The following is a 20,034-nucleotide window of genomic DNA, read 5'->3' on the forward strand; positions in this document are numbered from 1 at the left end:
CCGTACAAAGAGTGGGAGGCTGCAGAAACCATGGTTTGGTGGACCTCACCAGCGAAAGAAGTCCTCAATGTCGTGAGTGTTCTTGGCGTACGAGATTCACCTTCGATGCAGTGACACTCGGAACATCAGCTGTTCAACAGGATTCTCGCCCCTTATGTCGAGAACCTGGATATGAACCAGGTCAACTACGGCATAGGACAAGGTATGTTCCGATTCACGGCGAGCGATCCTGACTGACTGACCCGGCGCTCCGTAGGTCAACTGACGCTCCGGAATTTACGATTGAAGAAGGGCGCTCTAGACAAGTTCAGACTCCCGGTAGATGTCATTGAGGGTGCGCGATACGTTTCGGGGAAGGCGCGATCCCCACTCACCTTCTTCCAGGGCATCTGGGCACGTTCACGCTTTCCCTGCATTGGATGAACCTCGGCAATCAGCCCGTGGAAGTCTTTGTCGAGGATGTATACCTTCTCGTCGTTCCCTCACCGCAAAGCAGCGATGATCCGGAGGAGGATGAACGAAGAGCGCAAGCGGCCAAAGCCGAACGCATACAGAACGCGGAGCTGCTCCATATGCGCGGGCAGGCAGAGGCGCCTGAAGGTGCGTAGAACACATACCCCTTCCCTATATTCAAGCATTCGTCCCTTGTGCTGACCGATGCGCGTAGGAGAAACCCAGCAATCCCAAGGACTTATTGCCTCCTTGATTGCGAAAATCGTGAACAATCTGCAAGTGACCGTCAAGAACATCCACGTCCGCTACGAGGACAAAATGAGCGTACCAGGAGTGCGTTAGAGCTCATTATACGAACTGTCTGGTCCCATTTTGACTCACATGTATGCATAGCACCCCTTCGCGGCTGGTTTGACTGTGCGTGATCGCCCCGACCAGCGGCACATTGGCTGATGTCTCTTCAGCTTTCGGGCTTTTCCGCAGCATCTGTGAACGATCAATGGCAGCCCGCTTTCATTGAGAGTACCGCTGGGAAGATTCACAAGGTTTGTCCCCTCGCTCCCGCCTGATTTAGAGCCGTGCTTAAACCGCAGATAACAGCTCGGCAAACTCGAATCTTTAGCTCTATACTTCAATACCGATGCCGAGAGCTTGGAAGGGTTACCCCACGCAGGTTTTGTTAAGCGATTCTATGACTCGGTATGCATGCATTGCTCTCGTACCTCCACGCAAACTGAGTTTAGCAGATCGCCAATACCGAAAATCATCCAGAGCACCAATTCATCGTGAAGCCCATTAGCGGCGAAGGACGAGTAGGTGACGGCCTGTAGTGATGGTAATCTATCTAACTCTTGCGCAGATCGTTATGAACCACAAGCTCGACAAGGATACTCCACGGTTCGATGTGCAGCTCCTCTTCGACGAGATTGGCCTCGCTTTGGATGACGATCAGTACCGCGACGCGATTTCGTTGGTGGACATGTTCCACTTCTATGCTCGCCAACATCAATACAAAAAGTACCGTCCGTCCGAGGAGGAGTTCCGGAAAAATCGGCCTCGAGCTCTGCTCGACTTTGCCGGCAAAGCTATACTTGCCGATATCCACGATCGGCACCGGCGGTGGACATGGGCCTACTTCGCGGAGAGGAGGGATGATCGGATAGCATATGTCGATCTTTTCAAGAAGAAGCTTCTCAGCCAGCTGGCTGGAATGGTAAGGTCGTTATATCAGCTAGCGACGATGCTTTAACCTCGGGCGCAGGATCTTAAACGATTCGATGATCTGGAGAAGAAGCTGTCGTATGAAGATATCCGTTTCTATCGGTCGATAGCGAGGTCACAGCTCCGGAAGGATATCGCTTCGCGCCGGAAGCTTGAAGAAGAAAAGAAGACCCAGCAGCCTTCGACACAACAAGCGTCGTCAGGAGGCTGGACGTCTTGGATTTGGGGATCATCTCAGCCTGACAAGCCCGCTGAAGAACAGGACGCGTTGTTCGGCGGTCCCATGACCGAGCAGCAACGCAAGGAGCTCTATAGTGCCTTAAACATGGACGAGCAGGACGAAGTCGCAAACTCCCTGGAAGCTCCTCGTGATGCTCTTAAGGCTCGTGTCCACGCCAAACTGAGCAAAGGATCATTTACGTTACGACGAGATCCACATGGGAATGCAAACGATATCATTTCAATCGTTTTTGACGCTTTCCAAGCGGACGTCATACAACGACCAGAGAACTTGGAGACAGCCGTTTCCCTCGGAGGTTTCCGCGTTTTTGACGGGACTACAACGAACACACTCTACTCGCAGATTGTCCATGTCCAGGAGCTCAGCTCTAACGAAAGCGACACAGACCCATTCTTCTTCCTCAAGTTCGAGAATAATCCTCTGGACGAACGTGCGGACACTGCGCTGACTGTACGTATGCGGAACATGGAGATCATTTATCATAAGGGATATGTGGAGGCTATATACCAGTTCTTCAAGCCTCCCGCTAGTCAACTCGAATCTGTAGAAGCTCTTCTTGACGTGGCGAGCCAGACACTCGAGGGCATTCGAAGAGATACCCGGGCAGGACTAGAGTACGCCCTTCAGACCCACAAGACTATCGACGTGCAGATGGATTTGAATGCGCCGATAATCATCATCCCTGAGGAGTACGTCGGATTCGCGTTACGATATGGTTTATACATTAATCAAAATATTTGTAGCATCACAACGAATCGATGCAAGCATTTGGTTATCGACGCTGGACACATAGCGATAGAGAGCGAGCTGGCCGACAAGAAGGCCATCCGAGAAGTGCAGATGAAGCGCAAGCAACAATATTCTGACGATGACTATCGAAGACTCGAGTCCTTGATGTATGACAAGTTTTCATTCAAGCTCGAAGCCGCACAGGTAAGATTAGACTGATCGAGCCTCGCGCGAGCGTTCGCTGAACGATGGTCGCAGTTTGTGCTCGGAGACGACCTCGATTCGTGCCGGAAAGCGCTCACTTCTAGCGACGGGGACTCGCTCCATCTTCTGGAACGCATCAACATCGACTTCCAGGTCCAAAATTCCATTGTACCGAAAGCGGTCAACCTAGCTCGCTTCAAAGTCGCTGGCAAGCTGCCGACGCTGCAAGTGAACCTCTCGGACACCAAGTATAAGACATTGATGCGATTGATTGATGTCGCTATCCCGAATTTCGACAATGGCACCTCAGCCCCCGTACATGTTCCGCCGATTATGGGTTCCACGCGTCCTACACTCCCTACTAGGCACGTTTCGGGAGGCTTTGCTCCGCTAACTACGGGTCTCTTTGGAGGAGCGGGTAGGGAATACAACGTTGACACCGATACCGAAGGAGATGATGACGACGATGACGACGATCAGGATGAATTCTTTGAGGTGCAGCAAGAAACCGACGTCAAGGTGAGATGTTTGTGATCACATATAGACAACGTTACCGACCGGTGGACAGGTACTCGAGTTGCATCAATCGATATTTGAATTCAACTTTCAAGTCAAGGAATTGCGAGTCAACATCTCGCGCTCAGATGGCAAAGGAAGCGAGAATCAGCTTGCTGAGGTTTATCTGACAAATTTCGTGCTCGCGCTAGCGGTTGCGAAGTTTGACATCAAAGTCGGCATCGATCTTCAGTCAGTTCACCAATGCTTACCGCTATAGATTTCACTGACCGATCATCAAGATCCCTGGCAATGGACGTAGTGCAGTCCGGGCAACCTCCCATGAAATTCATCACGTCAGCGGTCTCGGATACATCAGAGGCAAAGGGACTGCTGAGTGTGAAGTACACCCGGGTACAAAAGGCATCACCCGAGTACAGCAGCGTTTATGAAGGCATCGATCAAAACGTTGATATCAAAATCTCGACGTTCATCTTCCGGGCAGCACCGGAACCGGTGGTGACTCTGTATGACTTCATCATGACTACTTTCGTTCCCAAATCGGGGCAGAATACTCCTTCACCCAGCGGCACACCAGAAGAGGATGTCCTGGTGCCACAGGAGGACACGCAGGTACAGACGGCTGCTCAGGAAAAGATTCGGGTTCTCGTTACACTTGCCAGTGTCCAAGGTGCGTTGTCGATATGGTTCACGTTTGCGAAGTCTTCATTCACACGTCGGATTTAGTTATCCTCATCAATGAGTCCGTCAGACTGGCCACGCTTTCTCTGTCAACCGCCCAGGTTTCGGTCATGTTGCGTGGCCCGACGATGGGCATCACCGGACGTTTGGGCAGCATGTCTCTGAGTGACGATTCTGAGCTACAAACAGCTTTAGCTGAGTTCAAGGAGATCATGACCATCGAGGGCGATAATTTCGCCGACTTCAGGTATCAGACTTACGATCCCAATGACCTCGATGACAAGCCCGGAATCAGCTCGCAAGTGTGGTTCAAGGCAGCCTCTATCAAGGTGCATTTCTTGGAGAAGCCCCTTCATGACATATATCTGTTCCTCGTCAAACTCGCAAATCTCAAGGACCTCTACGACGTGGCGGCACAGGCTGCCGTTCAACGCGCTTCCGAGATTCAGCGAATGCAATTCGACGTCTCGATCAAGTCGCCTATCGTGGTCTTCCCTGCCGATGCTGCTAAATCACCAGACACATTAGTCTTGAGGCTGGGCGAGATTGGCGCCAAGAATCAGTACGAGGGCCTGGAGAATCGCTTGGCTGCTAGTTTGCGGGGCATACAACTAGTTTCACGCATGCATCGTGATGAATCAGAGTCTATCTTGAAGATGATCGACGACATCGACGTCACCGCGGATCTCGTTCAGACCAACGGTATTGACCGCAATGTTGAGCTGGAGCACCCAGACTCCCACGTGAGTACAGCGCCGAGGTCCGACCAGCGCCTGTACGCGGACACTGAATGATATTTCAGATCGTAGTCAAGGTTTCAGACGTGAAGTTGCACCTTACCCAGACGCAGTACCGATGGTTGATGGCCTTATTGAACGCTATCCCTCGGGTGCTGGCCGCAGACTCCGATGGCAGTTCGCAAGCGACTCGGGCAGCGGACGAATCTCCGCTTTTACCGAGTCCAGCTCCAGCCGCCGAGAAGCCAAGTGCAGCTTCCGCACCAGCGTCGGATCTGCAACCGGAGCTGAGGCCAATGCCGGATGATGCGAACGCTCGCACTTGGCCAGCAGTTGACCTTGTTCTCAGTCTCAATACTGTCAAGCTCCATTTATACGATGAGTTCGCTACCAGTGAAACCACCCTCAAGTCTCATGGAATCTCGCGCTTCGCGTTGAATGGCACCACTTTACGACTGAAGATGCTGAACAACGGTGCCTTGGAGGCACAGCTTGTCTTGCACTCGTTCACCATGAGCGATACTCGTCCAGGCAATTTCAAGTATCGCGAAATTATCCCCGCCGCTCAGCATGATCGAAATCAGTTCATGGTATTGTATACCAGTTCTGGCGGCAACCAGGGCACATCCCTTGCTGTGGTCACATCCCTTGCTGTGGTCACCATCGACGCCCCTCACATCATATTCGCCATCGATCCCGTGTTCGCGCTTCTCGATTTCTTCACGGCTGGTTTAGAATCGGTCGGCGAGACATCTGAAGCAGAGGAGGGGGAGGAAGTTCACGCCAACACTCCGACATCAGCCACAGGACTCGACTTCCGGGTTGACATGCATGACGTGTCGGTCAGTATACTCGAGAACGACACGGTCGCGGATAGCCAAGCAATCGCCTTGTCAGTGCAACAACTTCTACTGTCTCAACAGGTGAGTGGACAGCGCTGAGCAACTGCATGTTTTCTGACGCATATAGTGCAGGGAATAATGGCATTGACGGTAGAACGTCTCGGGATGTCCCTTACGCGTATGGGGAAGCCACTCGAAAGTGTTCGATTCCTGGATGACGTAGACTTGACCATATCCTTGGACAACCGGACGTCGTCTTCTCAGCAGATGACTAGCATCGAGATCTCCTCTAAGCCCATCGTCTTCAGAGCATCGTATCGTGACATCACACTCATCACAAATATTGTCAATAAGGCCGTTGCTTTATATGGCAAGTCCGCTCAAGGTCGAATTCAGCCGCAATCTCAGGCGCGTTCAGGCCAGACGGCCAGGACAGTTTCTCAGTCAGGCGCGAACCGCAAGCCAAGCGTCGGCAGCCGAGCACAGGTTCTGATGACAAGGGAGCAGGTATGGCACTGTACCATTGATACTCGGCAGGCCTGACATCGGCGATAGCTCAAGGCATCGTTTGACGGGTTCCGCCTGGTCCTCATCGGAGACCTGCACGAGCAGCCGATGCTCCATCTCAGGGTCAAGCCGTTCATCATCGGAGCCAAGGACTGGTCGGGAGAGGTACACGACTTGATCCCTAGTCTGAGTCTGCTCTAATGTGTGGCGAGCAGCTCAGAGCCACCACAACTCTGGCAACCCACCTGGGATACTGGAATTTGACCAACTCGCACTGGGAACCAAGTGAGTACCGAATCTTCATCAGAAGCGCCTTCTCACTAGGACTTCATGCCAGTGATTGACCCATGGACGTTCACAATTTCGGTACGGAAAGTGGCCGAGCGCGCCCCTTCCTCATATCTGATAATTACTGGTTTGCAGGTTGCTAGAGAAGGCCCAAGCTCCGGCACAAACTTGACACTCTCTGCACGAGAGCGGTTAGATCTGAATATCAGCACGACCTTGATCGAGCTGGGGCTAGGTATGCTCAACACGTGGACTAAGGAAGGCGAATTTGTCTTGCAGAAGGCCCGTGGGAGCTATGCTCCGTACCACATACGCAATCTCACAGGATCCTCCATCTATATCTGGTCTGACATCGACGGAAGCCAGGATGCGAAGGACACCAGCGCAACTAAGATCAGCAATGGAGAGAGCGTCGATTGGCGTTTTGACGATTGGAAGACTATGCGCGAGGTTAGTTCCGTAGCGCGGTCACAGTAGTTGGCTGACGACTGTCATCTAGCATTTCTCGTCATCAGGCCAAAATCATATTGGGCTGCAGTTCGTCGGCAAGCCTTGGGAGAAGTTGCGGAGCATTCCAGTGGATCGCGAAGGGGAATATGTCTTTGCGTTGCTCCCGAAGATGGAGAAGTACACGGACCGGATGCTTTGCGAAGTCAAGGTCGAGGATAATGTGAAGGTCGTCACGTTCCGATCCACTTATAAGATTGAGAACGAGACATTGTACCCATTGGAGTTGACTATGGTGGACGAGAGTGGACATCCAACACACTCCTTCGAGAAGATTGGTGTGTTGTCTTTGTTCTGCCTTTGAGTCCGCATTTTGACCGGGCCGCAAGCTCCCGGACAGTCGTACGCCCTTCCCATCGAAGCTGTTGTACAGAACCGCATCAGACTTCAACCCGACCGTGAGCAGGAATAGCCACTAGACAATCATCTTACTGATATAACAGCTTAGAGGGTTTCGGCTACAAATTGTCCCCGCCAATCAGGTGGGAGGACCTGATTGCTAAGAAAAGCTTCACGATCAAGTGTTCTCACCATGACGAACGCGAGGCCGCTTTCCGTTTCCATGCTTCAGTGCAAGCTGATCTTAACGATCCTATCGCAAGGTAAGTTGACTTCACTCCCGGCAATCCGAGACGCTTACGTACACATACAAGGAAATATCCGAAGCTTGCATTACGGTTGCGTGCGCCGATAGAACTCGAGAACCTCTTGCCGTACAATTTGGAGTATCGGATCTATGACAAGGACACGGATCAGAACTGGCGTAGTTACTTGCGGAAAGGAGGCTTGATGCCGGTTCATTCCGTTGAACTGGGGCACCTCGTCCTCCTGAACGTCATTGTCCAGGACACTGGTAAAATCGTTGTCTTCAAGGGATGGTTAGACACTTACGCCATGTTGAACAGGATTCAAACCGAGCGATTTTGCCATCATCAACACCGACGGGCATTCCGACTTCAATGTTGAAAGTCGCCTCACGTTGAGAGACGCCCGAGATAGGAAGCTGGATCTGCGACTCAATTATGTGTGAGCCCATTTATCATGTGTAAAGGCCCCTCTACCTCGATCCGACTGACAAGCTCGTAGACGACCATCCGACGGTGGCGGCGCGTTCAAAGTCCAGATCTATAGCCCATATCTCGTCATCAACCGCACTGGGTTACCTTTCGCCGTACGCTCGCGGTCATCGCGAGCCGCTCAACCTCAGGACGTGGCGGGCGAAACCAGTCAAGGTATATCCGTCAGTCTGTACGAATATCGTCATATTAATCCTGTGTTTTAGACGTCTTGAGTACTTCGGCACCATTCTGTGAGCATAGCCATTCCCCGTTCACGTTGACATAATACTCATCTGATGCTATATAGTATTGTCGTCTTCCAGCGATCGAGGTCATGACTTCACCTTCAGGGTTGGAGAATCGACGTGGTCCAAGGTTAGTCGATAACACAAGATTGGATTGACTCCCGACTAACGTTGCAACACTCAGCTCGTGAGCTTCGAGGCTCCATCGGCCGATACGGGGCTTGTCATTGCATCGGCTAGACAAAAATCGGATGAGATACACATTGGTCTCTCTTGGACCGAAGGCTTAGGGAAGTACAAGCTGACGAAAGTGATAACGCTCCGTCCTCGATTCACCCTCAAGAATAACCTCACTGAAAGGATCAGCTTCCGTGAGCATGGATGTGCTCCCCGTGATCTCTCGGAATTGGGTCCGGGAGAGGGAGTACCATTGCATTTCATGCGTGCAGCGCGCGATAAGCTCCTTACTCTTGCCTTCCCTGGACTCAATGCTGTGTGGTGAGCTCAACCGCCGTTCCTTCTACATTGATCTGAATACCGTGCAGGTGTGCGCCGTTCAACATCGAGGATATCGGGGCCGTACACCTCCGCGTTCAAAAACCAGGCCAGGAGCGAGAGCAGCTCATCCGCGCGGACGTAAAAATTAGTGGTTCCTCCATTCATGTGTCATTCAACGAAGAAACCAACGGCTGGCCATTTGTAATTGAGAACGGGAGCGATTACAGCGTGTCATTCTATCAAACAGTATGCCGTTCATTCGCAAACCAACGCCAATTTGACGTCTTTTGCCAGGACTCGCGAATGGAAGCCGACAAGCCGGCCAACTTCAGCAAAGCGTATAGTCTCGGACCACATTCCTCGTTGAATTACGCATGGGACTACCCTGCTGCGCGAGAGAAGAAGATCATGCTGACGATCAACAATGCTCACCGCGCTGTGGATATCATGGAAATCGGTGACCTTGTCCCCTTCAGGTTTTATGTGCGTGTTCAATACTGCGCGATTGACATCGGACAAGGCTGAACATATGTTAGGATCGGCAAACGTCAAAAGCTGTCTCACTTGATGTTAGGGCCGACGGGCATCAGCAGATCCTGAGCATCACCAACTATGATGCCGAGCATAGCTTATACAAGCCTCGCCGAAGAAGTACAGGATCGCTTGCGAGGTCGGACACGATGTCAAGTGGCCAAGAAACATTCGAGGCCGTAACCGAAGACATCACGCCGACGTTCGCCGTCAATATCGACTTCGCTGGGATTGGATTGTCCCTTATGAACAGAAAGATGGTTGAAGTGGTTTATCTTTCCATCAATACCCTGAAGTTCGAGTATACCACCAGCGATGTTGCGCAGGCTATGACCCTCGCTTGTGGCACCCTGCAGATCGACAACCAGCTCCACGACGCTATTTTCCCTGTGGTACTTCAGCCGACACCTGTATCCAAAGAGTCCACAGGCGTAGCGGCGTTGCCTACCGTGCAAGCCTCGTTGATCTGGCTGAATGATGATGGTTGGCTCAGCGAGTGCATGCAATGAACTTGTACTGATTGTTCTTGCAGAACACGGAGTTTTCTTCATCAAATATTGTTCAATATTACTGCAAGCTTTGACCATCGAGGCCGATGAAGACTTCTTGTTCGCCGTCTACGAGCTGACGCAAATCTCTGGTGCCTGGGACAACGCAGAACAAGAGTATGCAAGGTGGAGCTTGGAGACAAAACGTGCACTGACGAGTACACACAGCAAACTCATCTCCGACTCCGACGATGATGTCGAGGCTACTGATGCGAAGGCTGGCAAGGACCTTTATTTCGAAGTGCTCGAGTTGCAGCCCATCAAATTGTCTATATCCTTCATGGTTACTGGACGACTCAGTGGTGATGCGAAGTAAGTTTTTCACGGTGCCGTATTTTCCGGTCCCGAACTTTGTTCTCATAGTCAAAAACAGACTGAGTTCTCGGAACCCTCTCGCCGTAGTTCTGAATGCTCTTACGATGACGCTGGGCAACGTCAACGATGCCGCATTGGAGATGAATGCGTTAGCTATCAAGGACATGCGGCTCACCGCGCCTGATTTGCAAGAGCGGATCGTGTACCATTACCGTCAGGAGGTCCTCCGTCAGATTTATCGCATTTTGGGGTCTGCGGACTTCATAGGAAATCCTGTCGGGCTATTCACTAACGTTAGCTCCGGCGTGGCGGATATATTCTACGAGCCTATCAATGGTCTCGTCATGCATGGCAATAAGGAGCTTGGCATAGGTATCGCGAAGGTATGTGATATGCATTTAGCGAGTACGTCCGCTAAATCCACAAATTGGCGATAGGGTGCCGCAAGCTTTGTGAAGAAAACGGTGTTTGGGGTGACCGATAGTATGACCAAGTTCACGAGCAGCCTTGGCAAGGGTACGCATGGCATTGATACATGTGCTTATGATAGACTGATCAAACAATGTGTTAAGGTCTCTCTGCTGCGACGCTGGACTCGGACTATCAGCTGCGGAGAAGAATGACGCAAAGGCGGAACAAACCTCGGCATGCCATGTGAGAGTCTAATCTCATTTTCGATATCTCCGACGTCTAACTAGGCGATTGTTACGACTTGAAGTTACGGCGTAACCGCCGGCGCTGAAGCGTTTGCTACGAGTATTGCCAGTGGCATGGAAGGTGTTGTGGTAAGCCAAGATCCGACACTTCATAGATCGACTTCGAACTGACCGACTCTCAGCTAAAACCGATCGAAGGGGCGGAGTCAGGTGGGGCATTTGGCTTTTTCAAGGGCGTCGGCAAAGGCCTCGTGGGGTACGTGTCTGTTTCGAACAAGTTAATGGATACCTAATACCATTTCATAGCGCCGTGACCAAGCCTGTAGTCGGTGTATTCGATCTCGCTTCCAACGTCACAGAAGGTGAGACGTTCGGCCTTCATGTGTTCTTCCCATTAAACGAGGGAACCAGGTATCCGCAACACGACGACGGTCTTCGACAATCCAGCAAGGGATCGTGTGCGGCTTGTAGGTCGTTTGATTTATTATCACCAACACTATCTCACCCTGTTTAGCCTCGGCATGTTCCTGCGGACGGCGTGCTCGTCGTAAGTATCTTGCGACACCATCCTGGATATCGAAGTGTAGTCTAACGCGTATTCCAGCCATACTCTGAGCGTGAAGCACTAGGACAATTCTGGATGAAAGACCTAGACAACGGAGCATACCGCCAGGAACTCTACGTCGCACATATCAGTGAGTAATTTCAAGCCCATCATTGGCCCCAGTCTCATATTGCCTTGCGTAAGACTTACCGGGAGGCGATAACGTGGTACTGTTGACCGCCACGCGCGTACTCTCCTTCTGGTCCAAGCGCCTACGCCTTGAATGGGAATTACCATTCACCTCGGTGCAAGGAGTGACTATCGAAGACACGGGTATACGGTTCGCCCATAAGGCTGGCAAAGTTCACGACAAGTTTGTCCTCATCCAGGACAAGTCGTCGCGGGCGTGGTTCTTCTCTCAAGTGGCCACGGTTGTCAAAGCTTTCAACGTTCGCAGGCGTATGGAGTTATGAGGTCAACGGACATTGCTGTATCGATATTAGATGTATTCTGGCCGCTGTAACACTGGTAACATGATTCCAGGTAGGATCTTGAGAAAGCGAGAGAACAAAGAATGACAAAATTTGAATGGAACAAATTAATAATCAACGGAATATATGCAGAATAGTCGCAGATAGCAATAAATACCGGGCAGATTGATCAACCAACGAAGTAGATAGACGTCGCTCAGTGCGCAGAAGAAGTGATGACCGTATGCTCGCTCATGGTGGGACTGGGCTGGGAGGGTTTCGCCGTCGCAGCGCTGTTGATACGCTCTCTCCGAAAGACGACGGGTTTAGACCTCGGGAGCTCGCCGAGGGAGGTATCCGCGAGATCATCTTCGTCTGCGTCTTCGATAGAGGGCTGCACCTTGTCTTCCATCAAACTCGCACGAGGTGACGTCGAGTACGCGCTCTGAAAGTCCGTATCGGAATCGTCGGTGCTCCCGAGCTGATGAGTGAGCGCGGGGGTGGCCGGCGACAGCGCAGCGGGGGAAACCGGAGGGGCGGCGGATAGCGCGCCGTCACGGGGTGTGGTCGGTTGCGACTCGGGGCCTACGTCAGTAGCGTCTGAATTGGCGGATTTGGGAGCTGTACGAGTCGACTCTGTGGAAAGCCGGGGCAGGTTTTTCGGAGTCGAGACCCGCTCTCGGGCCGCGGCGGTATCATCCGAACCCTCCTCCGCTTGGAACGAGCTGGCTCTGGCGGTCGTGCCATTCGACGATGCCACGGAGCCTCGCTGCGAGCCTTTCTGGCGGTGCCGTTTGGGGGCCTTCGCCGCACCTGCAACACCTTTGTGACGGTGCCGAGACTTGAACGATTCCGCCGTGTCGCTCTCGCTCTCTGGACTGCCGGGTTTCCAACGGGCGATTCGCTGGTCATTAGCCATGGCAGCGTCGAGCTGCACAAAGGATATCAGGAACGGCGCTGCAATCCGATCAGAGGTTCATTACCTTCTGTTGTATCTGAAGCACTTTCTCAGCGATACGGTCGGTTCGCTCGCTAATGCCCTCGTCCACAGCCGCGATGCCATCTTGACCAGCATCGCCGATGCTACCCGCGGAGAACCGCTTCTTCTTGCTCGGTGATAACGGTTGTTCCTCTTCTTCGTTCTCTTCCAAGACGGTGTCCACCTTGGTGTTCAACTCGTCTTTGCTCGACGACTCGGCCAGAGTCGACTCGGTGGCAAACGATCGCATGTGGCGAGAACGACTAGTAGAACGACCGCTGACGCTGGGCCTTCGCGAGCCCGATTTGGATTTATTGCCGCGAGAATACTGGCTGCCGTCGTCCGAGTAATCCGAGCCGTCGTCCATGTCTATCGCCATCGAGGCCAGCGCGCGTTCGATCTGAGCCTCCACTTCTTCGATCATCGCCGCCCGCTCCTGTTCCATCTTCTCCATGGTCTCCTTCATTTTCTCCAGTTCCAGCATCGCATCCTTGTGCGCGACCTCGGTCTCTTTGAGTTCTGTGAAGGCGAATCAATCAAGGTCATCGTGCCCCAGTATCCTATGGGACGTACGCGACTGCAGCTTGTTCCTCTCTGCTTGTGTCATCGTGACAAGGCCAGAGAGGCGACGCGTCTCCTTCTGCTCCTTGGCGATCTTCGCCCTCAGCTGGTTGGCCTCTCCACCGAGCTTCTCGGCGTACTGCTCGAACGTCACAAACTTGTCTCGCCAGAGGTCCGACTCGGTCATCAAGAAGTTCAACCTGCGAGTCAGCCGACCGATCTTGGTCTCCAGATCGTCTCGCGCATCGACGAAGGCCGTCGCGCGTCGGCGGATGGACAACTGAATGTGTTGCTCTGCGGGCGTCAGTCTGGGTGGGCGCTTCGGCGTTCCGAACGAGCTGATACGTTTGAAGAAGGACGGAGGTTTCATCTTGAGAATCGTTGCGTGAGCACGAGGACGCCAGGCACAGGTGCGCTTGATTTGGCTTACCTTGTCCTGGAGTACCTGGTCAAAGGCCTGGATAATACGAGTAGAGTGCCACCAGTCCGGCGGTTTGATGACGTCGGCGACCTGGGCAGGCGCATCAGTATGAGGTGCAGCAGTCACGACAACACGCGTCATTACCGCTGTAGGGGATGCGCCGCGCTTGGCCTGAATTTTGCAGACGGGACGGAAGCGACCCGCGGGGAAGGCCTCCTTGAATTCGCTAGCAGAGGACCGTCAACGATAGGAAGCTTGATTGGAAAACACTGCCTACTTGGGCACGCAATGATCCGGGTGGTAGTGTGGCTCAAAGGCAGCAAGAAGTCGCTGACGGTACTTGTCCCTCTCTTGCTTGACCGAGATGCAGCCAGGCGGCGGGGACGCGCAGTTGAGGTAGTTGATGTCCCTGCATTGATCATGAGACGATGTCGTCTCTCACCCAAGAGCAACAACACTCACAAGTCCACGATGCAGACTTCAGGTGACGCTCGAACGCTATACCGGGCCTCGGTCGACAGACCTATGATCCATGGACCAGGATCTTCGATATAGATCTTCGCATCGCGACAATGGACCGCTGGCAGCGCGATACCATTCCAGCCTCGCAGCTCTACCAGGTACTTGACGGTGGAGACGGCGATACCGAGCATCGAGGGATGCCTGGAGAAGAACAGGATCCGACCGGTGGGCGCGAGGGCGATCTAAACGTACCGAGTCAGAGATATGTCGGTGACGGCAGTGAAAGACGGTCTTACTTCGCATATGGTCAGGATGTTGTCGATGTTCAAGCACTTGAATAACGGCCACATCGTAAAGTTGATGTCCACCAGACCCCGACCAAAGTCCAGACCGCCGGGGAAGCGGGCAACGACCTCCAAGCTCGTCTCGGGGCCGTCGTTGCTGGCGCTCGCGTCCAGCTTGACCAACTCGCCGGCGCGAGGCGCCGGATGAGACAGAATCTTCGAGATCTGGAGGGTATGGGACTGTACGTCCTTGGAGAATCGCGCCCAGGATAGCGTGAGATAGTCACGCATCAGGTCGTAGATCGGATGCCGCGAAACGAGAGCTATAGGGGTGTCAGCAAGAGAATCCCCAACTGAGAGGACCGAACGCACTCAATGCATACGGAAGCCAGAAGACGGCGTCTCCGGGGAGGAACACGGTGCTCTCCCCGGGGGCATGCCCCACGGTGCTCGCGACCTCGTACTCGCTCTCGCTCAGCATGCCCTCGCCCTCCGTCTCCGTGTCGGTCTCGCCGTTACCCCACGGCCCACGCCCGACGCGCTTCTGCCGCCTGCGAGCCTGGCTCGCGGGATCCGCGCTCAGCGCCCCGTTATCGCCCCGGAGCGCCTTCAGCCGTTGCGCGCGGACGGACTGCGCGGACTCCTTCCGCGCCCGGCCGCCCTCGAGCGTGCGGCGGATGGCGGCGGTGCGCTCCGCGTCGGCGTGGGACCAGACCGTGAGGCACACGCCGTAGTACGTGACGCCGTTCGCGCCGCCGTCCATGGCGCCCTCCACGTCGCGCGCAGAGACGGCGCCCGCGGAACCTTGGGTGAACGGCGGCGGGCCGAGGAAGGCGGAGGAGGGGCGGGCGGCGGCGTAGGGGTCGTCGTTGAGAAAGTGGTTGAAGGTGGTCGTCGAGTTGCGAGCGTCGAAACCCGGGCCGGTAGCGTGGCTAAAGACGGAGGACCGGTGACCGCTGGCGGGCGCCAGTGTACCGGAGGGAGTGGGCAGGTTGAACGTGAAGGTGTGCACGGTCGACGCGGGCTGAAGCGTCGAGGCGACGATCTCCACTTCTCTCGTAAAGGACAGCTGGGTGGCGAATGTCAGAGATGCACGACGACGACCAAACAGACTGGAGCCAAAGCTCACCTTCAGCGCTTTGGAGAGCATCTTCGCCACCTCCTGCTTGGTCAGGGCTCCGGTGCCCTTGAGCATCTCCGCGCTCCGCTTCTTGCTCAGTCCTTTTCTGCCGCCCACTCCAGGACTGACGGTGCTGCCCAGGACTTCCGGGCGCCACCATCGCGCGACCGCGCCTTCGCTGTGATGCAGGCCAAGCACCGAGTCGGGGTCAGATAGGGTCCACGTTTGAGGAGATTTGGGGAGCCCAGAGACGACGTAGAGCGACGTGAGAGGCGTCGTGGGGGTGTAGGCGGCGGCGGGACCGGGTGCTGAACGCGTGGAGACCGCGATAGAGGTGCGAGTGGAGGCCGGGATGGGCTCCATGCTCCTTCTGTGCTGAATTCCGAGAACCCTGCGAGGATCAATTGAGAAAACGGCGTTCGTCAGCAGAAGCCGTCATAGCACTACACTCACCTCGAAGCCTTGTCGACCGGACGGGGGGATCTGGGAACGGGGGCTAAGGCGAGGCCCTCGTCGAGGCGCTCGAGCGGGGCGTCGTGCTGGGTGCTGTGGTCGGCGCCGTCGTGGTTCGGGTAGACGGTCACGTAGTCGAGGTCGTCGGCGAGGGTGTTCGCCGCCGGCCTGGGCTGGTTGGCAGGCGGCGACGCGACGGCGCCTGCGACTGTATTGGGGCCGAGCGTCCCGTGATTCGGCCCGTGTGGCGTCTTGCCATGGCTGCGCGCGCCCGAGTTGGACTTTAGGCTGAGGTGGGAGAGGGAGGGCAGGATGCGCTTGTCTTCGGGGGACGCGGGGGCCAGGGACGCGTCCGAGAAGCGCGACGTCGGCGTGAGGCTCGCGAGCTTGTCGTGGAGGGGCGTCGCGGCGAGCACTGGGGCCGTGGACGGTCTCCGCGCGGCGAACGGGGACGACATGGGGTGCGGAGGGAAGGAGAAACGAAAGGAGCGGACGGGGGCGCCGAGAACGGTGCCAACCGGAAATGACAGTGTGCAAGGGCGGCCAACGGGGGGACCAAGCTCGAGCCACGGACGCGCCGGGTCGGTCAAAAACGCGAAGAAATGGGCAGAAAATGGGTGCGAATATTTAGTCCCTGCCTTCTGCTTCCCCAGCGAACGCGCTAGAAGCGAGGGCCGATCACCCTCCGTGTGTCCCTTTGTCGGCTATCAGCCTCTCCTCGGCCGTCCATGACGCGCCGAGCAGCGCAACCCCGGAATCTCCACAGCGTGCTCATCCGAGCTACATGGCAACGATATTATTGCTTGGACTTGCACGGGGCGCCAATCTGGTCAATCATCGCACGTCTTGATTAGATACTCGGGGGCAATTGGGGGGACGGTGGAAGACGCCGGAGACGAAGGAAGGAAGACATCTCCGCGACGCAGGAAGCGCCCGTCGGACGCCCACGCGACTCCACGCGAGGGGTCCAACTCAATCTTTGGGCTGGCCATCCTGCTGCTTCTGCCGCTGTCAATCCAGTCGTCCCGCGCCCGCTCACACAGGCACTGTTCCTGCCCGAGCACCAGATATAAGCAGATATACCAGAACCATCCACCCCTCCGAGCAGAACCCCGGCGACCGTTCGCGCAGGGTCATTCCCAGTGGAAAGTCCGGAGAATCGGAGGAAACGAGCAAGAACTGCAGCGAACCTGTCAGCTGATTCAGCGTGATTCGCTACGTTGCAAACCATTCACTTTCGAGAGAATGAGAGTGAATACAGCTGAATTGCATGGAACGGGACGCGAATTACAGGGAATCATACAATATCATGTACACTACACTAATATACACTCATATAGAATACCTGCGAATGCCCGGGAATCGTGCGAATGACCGCGGCAGGCCAATACGAGCTGGTAGCCACGAGGCGCCAGCTTCAAAGGGACCACAAACAGAGACGCAAGACCAGCCGATGCTTCCTGTACAACCCAAGAGGGCGAACAAAGTCCGAAGTGAGAACGTCCAAGGAGAGCGAGTCCAGGCGAGAGAGTCCGGGGCGAAAGAGTCTGAAAGGCGACAAGTCCGAGAGGCGAGAGACAAGGCCCAAGACGAGAGAGGCAAGAGGCGTGACAAGACACCAAAGACGAGACGAGACGGGAGAGGTAGAAGTCAGGCAGTGAGAGGCGAAAACTCCAGGCAGAACGTGGTGATCCGTTACGCCATCGCTGTTGCTGGTTGTGTCTTCGACGTTTTGAGTTGCGTCTTCACTGCCTTGCTACTTTCGATCCATGTCTACGAAGAACTTGTCGGCCTGGATCATCAAAAGCCGCGCAGTGCACGTACCTGCTGCCCATCGATTCCAAGGGCCTTCCATGCGGCATCGACGACCTTCTGGCGACTCCTCCCGTGTTCCAATTGGAAATCCTTCGCAAACAAATTCCTGGTAACGAGTTTGCGTGTGTGATAGACGGGTGACTGAACACGAAGTCAACTCACTTTGCTCCAAAAGAGTCGTTGACGCGTTGCCATGGCCCCTCGGGAGCACTCGATAGTGATCGTTTGTCTTCAGGTGCAGGGGTTCTTGGGATTGCTGGCACGGATGGCTCCAATAAGGCTTCACCAATGAGATACTGGGGGAGTAATGCACTACGAGGACGTTTGTAATGAGTGACGAACTTGGTAGAAGAAGCGACAACTCACAAAGGATCTGCGATCTGCAGCTTATCCCTATTCTGACGAGCGTGCCCAACTTCAGGAAATGCATCTGGCGCCGTTTCATCGATATCCGGGGGACTGTACGAGAGATTAGCGCCAAAGCACCAGATATATGTATAATGAAAACACGATACCGAGCACCCGAATCCGGAGGGCTTTCTCCACCATCCCGATCACCTTGAGGGTCCGCGAGGGCGAAATCTAATGACTTGGGCACAGCTCCGGCGGACTCTTCAGATGCTGGGGTGTTGTGGAGAAGATTTCTTGGCGACTCGGCACCTTTCGACCTCTTGCGCTTTTGCGACGTACGTGACGAAGGTGGCGCAGCGCTCCGCTTCTCCTCTGCCAATCCTGAGATCTCTGCTTCGAGCGAGGCCATGCTGCTTGTTGCGCCTGCGCTCGATGATGTCGGCATGGAGGAGCACGCAGAGCGACTCTCCTTTGCGTGTGGTACTCCACTGTCAGCGGCTTCTGCCTTGATCGCCGGTTTTTTGACATTTTGAAGGTACCACTTTGGGTAGCGTCTGGATGCGAGTAAGTCAGTCTTCCAGTGGATATCGCACAATCGGAGCTCATCGTAAGTCGATTCCATGATGTGGTATACATAAGCTTTGACACCAGCAGAGTGCTGTGTCCAGCTTGGCTTCGTGAGGCCGTAAGATAGGATTTCCGCGAAGACCGTGTTGAGTGTGTTCCTCATTTCTTTAGCCCGCTTTCCGGTCACAATGGAACCATCCGCATTTTCAATCCATCTGGTGCCTACGTTCTCGTTGTTTGCGAGCCGACTGGGGCCTCGTTGCTTTGCACTCCTGTCGCCAGGCACGGACTCCTTATCCTCGTCGGTATCTTCCTTCCAGTTTTCACGATCCCAGAACTGAACGGCTGGTGCATAGTCCCTCCGATTGAGAGGCAACAAAGGCTGAACACGAGGAATGGTGTTCGTGGCTCCGGGAGGATGAAGAAGGGCATCTTCGATACGGCCATTCAAATCCTGGAAGATTGCTCTAGACATGTTCATTAGTTCGTTATTCAGACTATACGAGATGTCCTTACCGAGACTCTTCGTAACGCCCCTTGAGCATAGTGTACTCGGTGCGAAGTATGGCGTGTTCATCCTGGAGTTGCGTATGCGCATGATTTCGAGCAGAAAGCAAGTCTTCGTGGGTGCCCATGCTCAGAATATGCAGTTTCTCCGTATGTGAAAGCATCTATGAGTGTGTTAGGAGATACTGTGGATGTTACCATAGCACTCACGGTCGGTGCCATCGGCTGCATTCGTTGTACAGTTCTTGGATAAGACTGGCTAGTTGGTGTCCATTGATCTGGTGAGTTGTGATGTCGTGCATTGGAATTGTCGAAAGCCGATGCCTCAAGTAAACTGGGAGCATTTTCATCGTGCGACGAAGTCATAGCATCCTGGCCGAAGGTCGGCATTGAACTACCAGGGAAACCACTTGCACTGCATGAATGTGATGGTCGTTCCATTCCGCGGTCCCAGCGACCAGGCAGACAAGGACAAGAGTGTATCGCGGATGTTGTGGTTGGTTCTGAAGGAGAAGGAGAAAAATGTCACCCGAGCCATACGCGCACAAAGTCATGACCGCGTGATCGGGACATCGCAATGCAGACACAACTTGTTCAGTTTGAGTCTCTCGTACTACAGGTTCATGCTATCCAGGAGTGCTAGCAGCTCATCGTACCTCAGAGTTGTCTCGTCCGCTATGTCCTCAAGAAGAAAGTACCAACCGCATTGCTCTCCGTCTGGTG

At 54.3% G+C, this 20,034-nt stretch overlaps 3 protein-coding genes across 3 annotated transcripts; 1 reads left to right on the forward strand and 2 right to left on the reverse strand.

Annotated features, from left to right (window-relative positions):
- Positions 1–30: 30 nt before the first annotated feature.
- Positions 31–11,794, forward strand: PUNSTDRAFT_129422 (vacuolar protein sorting-associated protein vps13; the record flags this gene model as incomplete). The annotated part of the gene is made up of 46 exons (XM_007378605.1): positions 31–72; positions 130–202; positions 257–334; positions 385–600; positions 668–786; positions 847–870; positions 918–998; positions 1,054–1,152; positions 1,200–1,265; positions 1,313–1,666; positions 1,715–2,604; positions 2,659–2,848; positions 2,903–3,367; positions 3,417–3,595; positions 3,646–4,034; positions 4,091–4,788; positions 4,848–5,705; positions 5,757–6,131; positions 6,180–6,296; positions 6,347–6,416; positions 6,469–6,497; positions 6,555–6,869; positions 6,919–7,204; positions 7,256–7,324; positions 7,375–7,528; positions 7,580–7,779; positions 7,832–7,952; positions 8,013–8,158; positions 8,209–8,235; positions 8,292–8,359; positions 8,414–8,727; positions 8,775–8,973; positions 9,022–9,210; positions 9,264–9,741; positions 9,791–9,923; positions 9,975–10,118; positions 10,180–10,504; positions 10,559–10,637; positions 10,694–10,775; positions 10,840–10,906; positions 10,960–11,033; positions 11,084–11,139; positions 11,189–11,244; positions 11,292–11,324; positions 11,382–11,472; positions 11,526–11,794. 46 exons carry the CDS (start codon positions 31–33, stop codon positions 11,792–11,794), a joined length of 9,387 nt encoding a protein of 3,128 aa, XP_007378667.1.
- A 965-nt stretch (positions 11,795–12,759) lies between these two features.
- Positions 12,760–16,011, reverse strand: PUNSTDRAFT_59127 (uncharacterized protein; the record flags this gene model as incomplete). The annotated part of the gene is made up of 9 exons (XM_007378606.1): positions 12,760–13,289; positions 13,344–13,701; positions 13,762–13,842; positions 13,897–13,978; positions 14,030–14,161; positions 14,215–14,456; positions 14,511–14,821; positions 14,871–15,567; positions 15,628–16,011. Coding segments are annotated over 9 exons (2,817 nt in total), but the record flags the coding sequence as incomplete, so codon positions are not given.
- Positions 16,012–16,723: 712 nt separating this feature from the next.
- Positions 16,724–17,414, reverse strand: PUNSTDRAFT_117441 (uncharacterized protein). The gene has a single exon (XM_007378607.1). It carries the CDS (start codon positions 17,300–17,302, stop codon positions 16,922–16,924), a length of 381 nt encoding a protein of 126 aa, XP_007378669.1. The 5' UTR covers positions 17,303–17,414; the 3' UTR covers positions 16,724–16,921.
- Positions 17,415–20,034: the final 2,620 nt, after the last annotated feature.

This window comes from Punctularia strigosozonata, assembly GCF_000264995.1.
Source record: "Punctularia strigosozonata HHB-11173 SS5 unplaced genomic scaffold PUNSTscaffold_1, whole genome shotgun sequence".
Classification (NCBI taxonomy): domain Eukaryota; kingdom Fungi; phylum Basidiomycota; class Agaricomycetes; order Corticiales; family Punctulariaceae; genus Punctularia; species Punctularia strigosozonata.